This window comes from Sminthopsis crassicaudata, chromosome 2, assembly GCF_048593235.1.
Source record: "Sminthopsis crassicaudata isolate SCR6 chromosome 2, ASM4859323v1, whole genome shotgun sequence".
Lineage (NCBI taxonomy): Eukaryota > Metazoa > Chordata > Mammalia > Dasyuromorphia > Dasyuridae > Sminthopsis > Sminthopsis crassicaudata.
The window spans coordinates 637,934,681-637,947,103 of NC_133618.1; the positions used below are offsets into that span (position 1 = coordinate 637,934,681).

Sequence of the window (12,423 nt, forward strand, 5' to 3'; positions counted from 1 at the left end):
TGAATTTTTAGAGATTTATTAATGACATCAACTAATTGTTCTTCCTAAATCTCAAACCTGACTCATGATTTTCCCAACCTAATTTTCATCCTTTATTCAAACTTCCCCAATACTTTTTTTTCAATAAATATGAATTTATTCTTTGTAATTTTCTTTCTCAGCCTCTCAAATAAAGGAGATGAAAAACAAGACTTATGTAGCTAGGTAAAATAAATTATTTTGTTGATCCTGTCTTCTTGAATCATGATTGATCTTCATGATAATCATATCATAATAAATATATATGATAATAATAATAAATTGATTTTTATATATAAATTTATATATATTTATATATAATATTAATTTATATATTATATATAAATATGTAATTATATATAATGTATAATTTCTATATATAATATACAATTATATATAAAATATATAATTTTTATATATTTATATATAAATACTATAATAATCATCATAATAAAAAGTTTTGAAGTGTTTCAAAATTGTGTTTACAATGTGTTTATATGTTAAATTGTTATCTTAGTTCTACTCACTTCCTACTGAATGGGTTTAAACACTCCCCAGGTTTCTATGAAATTGTCACTTTTGCTATTTTTTCCACTGACTTTTAAAAAGTATTTCTGTAATTGCTATTTTCAAGTATATGAGGCACTTATATAGATTATAGATTAAATTCATTCTCCATGCATCAAAGAGTAGAGTCTGGATCAGGGTAGGAACAGAAAGAACAACTTAATATTGATGCCATAGGAGAAATGCTAAGCAGAAGTGGAAGGTGGGGATGTCACAATGGGAGCCGTCCAAAATTATAAATAGTTTGCTCTAGTTGTTAGAGAATACCTCATTGGAGATTTCAAGCTGAGAAATTCACTCATTTCTCACAAGTATTGTTGTAGAGCTGGATATTGAGGTGGTTCAATGGATAGAGGGCCTGATCTGCAGTCATGGAGTTCAAATTTGATCTCAGACACTAGTTGTATGACCCAAGGCAAATCATTTAACTCAGTTTGCCTCAGTTTCTTCATACACAAAATGAGCTAGAGAATGAAATGGCAAACCACTTCAGCATCTTGTCCAAGAAATCATCCATTTAAATCAGAATTGAAAATGAAATGACACACCGATAATGACGACAAATGTTGCATTGCTACAGCATATATAGCATATATAGCCTCTTAAGTCTCTTAACTCTGCAAATCAGTGATTCTTTTATATATATATATAATCCTAATACAATTGATTCAGGCAGGTGATGTAGTTCACCAATATTAGACCAGTCCTCAGAAAAGCCTGAGTCCAAATCTAGCATTAGACATTCCCATGTTGTAAAGACCTGAGACAGTCCCAGAATCTCTGTGCTTCTGCTTTCTCAGCAGCAAAATAGGATTGTTATAAGGATCAACCAATGTTGTTAGATGTTTAGCACAAGGTTTGGCACAGAGTTGTTGCTTTGATGATGTTGTTATTGCTGTTTATCCTTATTTCAATATATGCTTGTCAAAAAATTGGAAAATGAGTAGTTGCAATTGGGGAATGGCTGAAAAAGTTGTGTTATATGAAGTTAATGAAATATTATTTTTCTATAAAAATGAACAAGTTGATTTTAGAAAAACCTGGAAAGATTTACATGAACTGATGCTGAGAGAAATAAGCAATTTTTTGATTGTGCAATGATAAACTATAAAAGACTTGGCTCTTCTCAGTGGTTCAGTAATGCAAGGCAATCCCAAGAAACTTTGGATAGAAAATGCCATCTGCATCTAGAAATAGACCTATGAAGATTAAATGTAAATCAACATATTCTATGTTTACTTCTTTTTTTTCCCCTCTCTCATAGTTTTCCCCCTTTGTTCTGATTTTTCTTTCCCAACAATATTCATAAAGAAATGTATATTTTAACAAGTTGATATAAATGTATAACCAGAAAAAATAAAACAATTAGTTTAAAAATGCATGCTTATTCCTTTTTCCCTTACCTTTTCTTCTTTTCCTACTTAATTAAATGTCTTGTTTTTGGAACTCATATAATTCTCTTTCCATGTCTCCATATTCATTTTGTTAACAAGTCTTATTCTTTCATTTTCAACAGCATCACTCATCTTCCCTTCTTTATCCACTGATATGGTCTATTATCTGTTTTAGGCCCTTATCATTATTTTCAATACCTGCCTTGCCACTCTGCTAATCTAGTCACTCTCCTGTTTAGTCTTTCTTTCTCAAATGAAATTGCCAAAATTCAATTCCTAAGATACATATTTGACTAGGTTACTTCATCTGCTAAAACAAAACAACATCAACATCCCTCAAAACACACACTTCATGAAAAAAGAACAATATATAGAGTACCAGCAATATATGAAGACTGTCAGCTGACTTAGTAACTCTTGTTCAATACAATGATTTACCATAACCCTACCTCTAGAAAGAAAACTTCATTTTTCTTGTATTTTTTAGAGCATGGTAATTATGGACATATATTTACATGGCTTTATTTGCATAATAGGTAACATAATCCTTGTTTTCTCAAAGGGATGGAAAAATTAAAAAGATTTGGATTGAAAATAAAAAATAAAAATTTAAAAAATAAATCTTTATCCACTCCCAATTGCTTCTCACATAATTATCAAGAGATAGGATGACCTAGAGCCTATCATTATTCATATTTCTGCCACTTATTGGACTACAAATTCTTTCTGAATTTCAAAAAGCCATTTTCCCAGTTCTGTGAAGTCTCAATGCCTTGATTTTTTGCTCTGCCAGGAATACCTCTGTATTTTCAAGGCGTAGTTCAGCACCACTTTGATCAACCCAAATGGTAGTATCTCTTTATCTATCTGCCAACCCAGATAATACAGAAAGGTAGCATGGGGTTGTGAATACAAAGGTTGTTTAAAATCTGGAAGATCTGAATCTAATCCAGGGCTAGTTTCCAATGTTATATAATGATATATGTATACACATACAGAGAGAGAGAGAGAGAGAGAGAGAGAGAGAGAGAGAGAGAGAGAGAGAGAGAGAGAGAGAGAGAGAAGAGGAGAGATTTCCTTATCTTTGCCTTTTTACAACACTGGTTCCCTTCAAATGATCATAAAATGAATCTCCTTTCTCATTTTAGAAATGAAGAAACTGAGGCACAAGGAAATTTATTTGAAGTGACAAATCCAGAGTCTGAGGCAATATTTGACTCCAAGTCTCCTTGATTCCAAGTTTAGTGTGGTAGTTATTGTCCCATCTTGCATCTTACAACAAAATCCTACAATCCAGTACTCCATGGAAGGCTCCACGCCAAATATTAACCTGACCCAGGCCTACTTAGTTTCTCAGAGCAGATGAGATTTGTTGTCTTAGGTTGCTATGAACAATGGCAAGGAGTGACTCAGCTGATCTGCCAAATTTCCCAGAGTACTTAGTTCCATCTTTGCACATGTAACAGTAGCCTGGCTCTTTGTTGAACTAGTGAGTACATGGGCAAATGTCAATGACATTTCTCCTCTACTCTCAATACGTTTCTGTAGGCTAAGATTTAATTCTCATGTGGGACTCTCTCTCTAGCTATTTCTTCTCTTGGACCCTCCCCTTCGGAAGGAATGATTTTCCTTTCATATCAAGGTACTCAGTAATCAATACTATTCTCAATGTCAACTTATCCTAGCACATGCCCAGTCTTTCCTGCTCACTGACTTGCCTAGAGAAACCTTTCTGAATGTATAATTCCTGACCTAAATGATAGGGATGAATGGCATTAAGGCAAAATACTATTGTTCTGAAGCTTCCCCAGTTTTCCCCAGAACTGTATTTTAGACAGAAACTGATTAACAGTTTTATCACATTCTGGCTTTAGAGTCTTAGATAATTTTAATCACAAAATAACAGTACACTTTTCAGAAAGACATCATCCTGGAAAATGTCAGATTTAGAAATGTGGATTAACCACTTTAGGAGAGAGAGAAAAAGGATAGAGGAGGAGGAGAAGGAAAAATTACTAAGACTTTAGTGATGTATTTCAGCATCTATAAGAATGTAGCTTGAGGGTACTAATATCCTTCATGGCACTCTTACATGTTGACAAGGCCTCTGTTCTTCCCATCTCTCTTGGATCTCTCAGAGTGTCTTGGTCTCCTCTTCCCATAAGACCAAAGAGTGAGGTGCAATGTCAGTCAAAGCAGGCCCTTCACCAATCAAAGGTCAGAACCAAACTTCCCAGCATGAGGTGGAGTAGAAGGAAAACACTGGGAGATTTCTAACCACTTCCATCTGCAGCTCTGGGGGGCTTCAACTTCCAGGATGAGCTCCTCATTGTGCTGCTAACTCAGCCTTGGATACTCAACAGTGCCAGTTTCTCATCACTCTCCCTCCTCTTTTTGGAGGGCTGGCTTCTCTCAAAGCTTTTCCTTTTATACAGGGCAAGATTCCACCTCATCCTCTACTTTCCATCTGCAGCTTTACTACATTTAAACACTACAGAACAAGATATCCTCAGTATTGCCCCCCTCCTCACCCCAATTTTCTGATTTCCTTTCGTATGTTATCTTCCCCCATTAAATTATAAGCTTCTTGAGGGCAGGAACTGGTTTATATTATTTGCATCCCCAGTGATTAGTACTGTTCCTGAAAAATAATTGATGCTTTAAGAAATGGTGATTACATCATTTCATTGAATTGAAGATTGGTCTGAAATTAGCAAATCTTTTTTCTAGATCCTTATCTCCTAGACCATGCTTTCAGGGGATACAGACAAAGAGATTGTTATATATACATTTTTTTTTTGTTTTATCTGTGTACAAGTTATTTCCCCAAGTAAATTAGAGCTCATCAAAAGGAGGGACTTTTCCCCTTCTTTTTACTCTTTGTAATCCCTTAACATAGGCATAGTTATCAGCACTTAAATCCACAGGACTCCCAAATGTCTCTGGAGAAGAGAATGAGGCTGACTTTTCACTGCCCTCCTCATTGAAATCCAATGAACTTGCAAGGCAAGACATCATTCTCCAGATGAACAACAGAAAACACCCTTTAAGTCATATGTTTAACATAGCTTTGCCTTGAGTCAGGAAAATCTGAGTTCAAATCTGACCTCTGACACTAGCTATGTAAGCTTAAGCAAGTCACGTAACCCTATTTGCCTCAGTTTCTTCATCTGTAAAATGAGCTGAAGGAGAAAATGGCAAATCACTCCAGTATCTTTGCTAAGAAAATTCCAAATCAAGGTCACCAAAAGTCAAAAATAGGGAAACAACTGAACAACAAAACAATAATAGCAACTGATCCTGTGATTTGTGGTATCAGGAATTTCCAGATGGGGAAACTCCTTCAGCTAATTTAATTTATTATCTTCTATGTCATTTATAGTATTAGAGTGCCTTAAGCCATACAGTTAGTACTGGTCAAAAACTTGAGGGTTGAACCCAGGTCTTCCTATTCTTCTTGGAATACTCCTTTAATAAATACTTGCTAATAAATGATGCATTGTGGTAAATGAGCCTGGAAACATGCTGTGTTAAGGACAGAATACAAACTAAAATATAAGCTGTTCTCAAGAACCTAGTTCAAACACTGCCTCTGGCAATCACCAGTTCCATGCCCTTTTATAATGCCCTTATTCTTTCTGAGCTACAATTTAGTTATCTGAAAAATAAAGAAGTTGTACAAGATAACCAGTATAGTCTCATCTAATTCTAAATATATAATCTAATCATCCTATGCTTAGGAAAATATATGGTAATTTTGTGGTGTGTGTGTGTGTGTGTGTGTGTGTGTGTGTGTGTGTGTTTCTTTGGGTTTTATTTTTTGGGGGGGGTTAAAAATAACCTGACATATGATTTTTATTTTCCTTGTTTGGGTATTTGGTGATGTCCAATTCATCAAAAAGAAAGTGCTTTTAAGTCCAGGTAGATGTTTTGCAAATCAGATTATCTTCTATTTCAGGCTAAAATGACTCAACTACCTGAGGCTGAAAAGGAAAAGATTGCAGAGCAAGTAGCTGATTTCAAGAAAGTCAAGAGCAAACTGGATGCTGAAATTGAGATATGGGATGATACCAGCAATGACATCATCGTCCTGGCCAAGAAGATGTGCATGATTATGATGGAGATGACAGACTTCACCAGGTAATTATGTTTAATATTTATAAGTTTTAGAAGTATTTGTCACGCAGGTAAAACATCAAGTTTTCCAAGTGGCAGGTGCCAAAATCTTGCAAATACTGAACGATAAAGCAAATGAAAAGCACAGAATCGGGTGTGTATCATTTCAGGACTCCAATGAGAGTAGATAGGGCAGTGTTTAACCTTGAATGAAGTTGGATAACTGTCAAAGAATTTCTGTTAAAAGCTTCCTATTCAACATATCCATGTTTTCATATTTTCATTTTCTGAAGAAATGTATAATCCTACAACAAATCAGAAGTTTTCCTGGTGCCATTTCTTTTAGCTTTTTTTTTTTTTTTTTGCTTTGTTTGTTTTTTCCATTTATTTAATGATTTTATTATTTGGCCTCAAAGTTGGGATGGAATAGTAGAATATAGAATTCTCAGCATGGAGTTAAGAAGTCTAGCACTCTAAGTTTGTGACCATGGACAAATCCTAAATGCTTTTGAGTCTGTTTTTGATATCTGTAGATGAAAAGGAATAATATAGGAATGACCTAGACTTATGATCTAGGGAGCTAGAGATTGCAGAATGGAAAATTCTATTTCTCACTTCAGATCTATGCCTTCTCTGAAATTCATATTTTTAGAGCTGCAGGTTGGGGGCACTGAGAATAAATAAATGAATGGATTTTAAAAGCATTTATTAAATTCTTGCTATATACCATTTACTGTACTAGCCATGGAAAAGATGAATTCATATAAACATATCATTTTCTACCCCAAGGTTGCTTACGCCCTTTTAAGGAAAGACATCAAAAACAGGGAACCGATGATCAGGGAAGCATGTTTTGTAGAGGAGTAAAAGGGACTGCTGATTGATATCCTCATAAGGGCATTTGACATAAACTTTTCTCAAAATAAGAGTGGGGACTAGTAGGCTATGGGATTAAGATTTTGGGCAAGTGGTATCTTAGCTCTGGTCTAAGCAAGATAAATAAAATACTCACTAATAAAATAAAAAAAGAAAAAAATCCAGATTGGGAGGCTAGATTTTGGCTTGGAAGTAGAGACCAGAGTGTATTTGGCTTGGTATGGATATCTGTGGAAAGTTTTGGGTGAATCCAGGTCACAGCAAGATGAATTAATGAAAAAAATATGTACTAAGCACTGTTCTGAACATTGAAAACAAATAGAAAATTCAGTCCCTAATCCCAAGGAGTTTATATTCTAATAGGAGGCAAGAATATATAGAGTAGAATACAAATGCACGTCATATTAAAACTTTGGCAAAGTGAAGCTTCTTTAATATTTTTGCCATATTCATTTCTGTGTCCATATATATTTGTGTATGCAAAACATGTATGCACACGATGTTACACATGCATGCATTAGTTTGTATGTATATTTACATGTTTATATATCACATATGTGTGAATATGCACAGGTATGTTCATATGTAGGTACATACATTTGTAATGTTAAGCTATTTGATGGTGGCAAGAACTTTGACAAGGTGAATCTTTATAAATCAGAAGCCCAGTGTCAGTGGGTTGGAGCTTGAATTCTGAGTTAGGGATGGATGTCAGAGATGGACAATAAGCAGTGAAGATACCAAGGGAAATAGTGTGATGATCTGGGTACAGGCAAGATAAGATGAAGTAATTTGAAGACCGGGTGCTAGGATTTAATGATCTGCCCACAGTCATGTTCAGCATGTGTCACAGGAGAGAGTTGGAGAATTGATCTCAGGTCTTCTGATTCTGAGGATGCCTATTTATCTACTAGGCCATGTTGACTCATTGCAATCCATAAAATGAGCCAAATAAGACTTATATTAAGTACTTTATGGGGTTATTTTTAGAACAATGAGGTAAAATAAATATGAAGCATTTTGTGCCCCTTAGGATATTATGTACCTGTCACTTATTATCATTACAAAAGAAGGAAGAACACATAAAATATGTCAACAAAGAAAAAAAAATCATAAACTACAGCATAAAACAAGTATATATATATGTGTGTGTGTGTGTGTGTGTGTGTGTGTGTGTGTGTGTGTGTGTGTGTGTGTTTGTGTGTGTGTGTGTGTATATATATATAAAATATATATATCACCCACTAGTCTGACATCTAACAACTTTAACCATCAAAAACAGATCAGATCTAGAAGAATAAAAGAAAAGACATGCATTGCATTGTCAGAAAGAAGAGTCTTTCTCAGAGTCAACTTCATTGATGTAAAATTGAATTTGAACTAAGGTCCTATATATGACAAGATTCCTTCTACAATACACTCCCCAGATCATAGAGAGGTTTGAAGAGGTTTAGCAATTTTTTGACGATGAAAAAAAAATAAGTGATAGTAAAATCAGCAAATCATCTGAGCCCATTTAGTGCAGAGGCATAAAAATAATCAATCAGTATTCAAACATAGTGCCTACTAAATGCCTAGCATTTTATAAGGTATTGGAGATAAAAACAACAAAATGACAGTCTGTGCCTTCAAGAAATTCACCTTCTAGGTGTAGAGAATGTGAATATTTCAGTATATACAAAATCAGAATATAACAAATACAAATTTTGCATTTGAGAGAAGCTCAAGAAGCAAGGGGATTAGGAAATATCTGTCAGAGGAAGTTGCTGTGGACTAAACATTATGATAGAAAGTGAAGGTTATGTAAAATTTCTAAGACAAATATCTTTTGCCCTCTTGGACTTTACAATATAATTGTGAAGAAAGACATAGAAGTAATTATAAAGCACAATTATGTAAACTGTTAGCATTACTGTCTTTCTACCCAGGTTACTTATACCTTCGGAATCCAATTCTTAACGTGCAACAAGAAAATTGGATTTACACACATATATTACATCTATATTATACTGTAACACATTTAATATATATAGGATTGCCTGTCATCTAGGGGAGGGAGTAGAGGGAGGGAGGGGAAAATTTGAAAAAATGAATACAAGGGATAATGTTATAAAAAAATTACTCATGCATATGTGCTGTCAAAAAATGTATAATTACAAAATTAATAGAAAAAGAAAATAAAAAAATAAAGCACAATTATATATTGTATGAATGGGTATCAACTGCTATGAGAAAGCTAAAGGGTATGAAACAGCTCCCTTCATCCATTGACAAAGGAGGGGTTAATGTTTCTAATCAAAGTTCCTTTCAATAGAGCAATTAAGTACTACTGTAGATAACTCAGACTTCAAGTCAAGTTCTTCTCTTTCCTTCTCCCTTCTTTCTTCGCTCTCCCTCTCCCTCTTCCTTCCTTCTTCCCTTCCTCTATTTATTTTACTTTGTACAATTTTTCTTTATTGATTAGAGTTTAGGCCCCACCCCTAGATATGAACTCATATCTTGTCAAGGCTTGGCGATTTCTAACTAACATTTCTCGAGTATGTCATCTTCTGTCCTCTGACACTTCCATCATTCTGCTTCAGGCCCTCAACCCCTTACTCATGGCTATTGCAATAGACCACTGTTGGGTCTGCCTTTCTCCAATCTCTTCCCCACTCAGAACCATTTTCCATATAGCTGTAACAGTGATTTTCCTAAAGTGAAGATCTAAACATTCACCTCAACCCTTCTGTTATCAAATTCCATTGACTCTATTATCCTTAGGATCAAATATAAAATCATTTATTCAGTGTTTAAAGCCCTTTTTAACCAGATACCTCTGTCTTTCTGGTATTAATACATTATTTTCCTCTCTATTCTGTGGTATGATAATAACCTGATTGATGTTTATCTTGCACATTATATTCCATTTCTCAAATCTAAACATTTTTTCCCCAGCTACCCCCTCATGTTTGGAACACTCTCCAACTCATTTCCTCTGACCTCCTAGTTTCTTTCGTTTCCTTCAAGTTCTAGTTTAAGTCTGACCTTCTATAAGAACTTTTCTTCCACTTCTCTTCATCTACCGGTAATTTACTCTGTCCAAAGCTTGTTTCTACAAAGTTGTTTGCATATTGTCTCTACCATTAGATTGTGAGCTCCTTGAGAGCAAGAATTGGTGGTTTCTATTTGCTTTGCTTCCCTTTCTTTGTATTAGTGCCTTTTGCACAGTGCCTGACATATAATAGGTACTTAATAAATGTTAGGTGATTGAGTACCATATTTATGTGATTTGAATTCTGATGGGGAAAATAAATTCACTCTAATCTTATTATTTCTATTTTTAATCATTTGAGTAGTAATGTAATATAGAAGACAGAGGCTAAATTTGGAAGGCAAGACCCAAGTTCTAATTCTGTAATTTTGAATGCTACTTTACTATAAGATGGTGAGTTGCAGAGATGTAAATGTCCAGATGCTAAAATTTCATCATACTGGTATTCTGTATGCCAGTTATAGAACTCATATTAATTATTTTACTCTACTCTACTATTAATCATCCATGTGCAAGTCTGGGTAACTCACTTAACTCTCTCTATGCCTCAGTTCCTTATCTGTGAAAAGAGTTGGAGAAGGAAATGGCAAACCACTCTGGTATCTTTGCCAAGAAAACTTCAAATGGATTCATGAAGAATTGTACACTGTTGAAATGAATGAATAGGCGATGTAAAATGAAATTATCTGTATTAAGTGTTGCATAAACTTTTAGAAAATATGTGAATATGTATTCTACCACCATCATCATTGAACCACTAAGATAAAATACAAAATTTCTCTTCTAGTATTTAGGCTTTCCATAAAGTCATTTTGTTAATTTCCCTAGTAATAAGATTTTCTATCATTTCTTCAATCTTAATTAGGATGTTTAATGACAATTCTTAATCATATATGTGTTTATACTTGTATTACACCATAGTTATATTCAAGGATGCTTGCTCAGTTGTTGGGAGGCATGAGAGAATATGCATGCATGCAATGATTGATGATAATAATAATGATAATGAACACTTATTTAATGTTTACTATGTACCAGACACTGTACTTTGAAAATATGAAGTGCTTCATAATTTAATTTTAACTGCTTTATTTAATTATATGTACTTTGTGATTATAATCTAATCAACTTTGGGAGAAAGATTCCATTATGATCTCTATTTTACAGATGAGGAAACTGAGGCAAACAAAGTGCTTTTGCCAGAAGCATATAGCTAGTCAATATCTAAGGCCATTTTTGAACTCAGGTTTTCTTCTATCTAGGTCTGGGTACACTATCTATTGTATTACCTATCTACCCTTTTCCCAATATCCTATGTTCTCTACACTCACACACATCAAATGTCTCTGAATATTGGAAATGGACACAAGCAATTCACTACCAACAATGCAGAAAATGGTTACTACCTGTTCCTCATCTTCCTATGTGCTTACAATTAAATAAGAGAAAAATCCATTTGAGGATAGCTAGGTGGCTCAATGGATAGAGCACCAGCCCTCAAGTCAGGAGGACCTGAGTTCAAATCTGGCCTCAGACACTTAATACTTCCTAACTGAGTGACTCTGGGCAAGTCACTTAACTCCAATTGCCTTAGTTAAAGAAAAAAAGAGAAAAGAGAGAGAGAGAAGGAAAATTTTTCTAAGAAAAAAAAAGAACAAAAGTAAAATTATATACATACATAGATTATAGATATCTATATCTATCTATTTGTATATATATAAATATAAAAATACAAAAATATTTTATACTTAATGTAAAATATAAATATAAAATATAAAAAATTAAAAATAAATAAAAGTTTTCTGAGAAAATATATAATCTATATATACAATCTTGATTTTATGTATATATAGATTATATATATATATATATATATATATATATATATATATATATAAAATCTATGTATGTATGTTTCCAGTTGTGACTAGCTTAAATTTAGAAATTAGTCCCATTGAAGGACTGAGGAATGAATGAGGATAAGAATTACTGAGCTTAAAAAAAAATCAAGAAAATATTTAAATGGAAAATGGGAGAGTTTTGAAAGAACACAGGAAGGTAGAATGCATGTTTTTTTTCAATAATCTTTTGAGTGTTAAAACTGTACTAGAAGGTAAATACTATAATTACTATGACACCTCTTTGCCAGATGAGAACTCAGTAGGCTCGATGATTTGTTCTGATCACAAAACTCATACGTTTGGAAGCAGGACATCGATTCAGTTCAATATTAATCCCATGTCCAAATCACTACTAACTTTAGGTCCAAGGCTCTTAATATGCTACTTCTCAAAAAGGTTAGGTTAACTAGAGAATGAGAGAAATGATAGTCACAAAAGAATGAATGATAAATGATAGAAGAGAAAACTTAGAGATATCAAAAATGTTGTATAATATATGTATGTATGTATATATGTG

The 12,423-nt window shown here is 33.7% G+C and overlaps 1 protein-coding gene across 3 annotated transcripts in view; it reads left to right on the forward strand.

Annotated features, from left to right (window-relative positions):
- CTNNA3 (catenin alpha 3) overlaps positions 1–12,423 on the forward strand; it is a 2,038,107-nt gene that overhangs the window by 1,821,230 nt on the left and 204,454 nt on the right. For all 3 annotated transcript variants that reach the window (XM_074296610.1, XM_074296611.1, XM_074296612.1), the window contains one exon: positions 5,938–6,119. In XM_074296610.1, the coding sequence (XP_074152711.1) occupies positions 5,938–6,119 (182 nt within the window). The remainder of the gene's footprint in view (positions 1–5,937; positions 6,120–12,423) is intronic.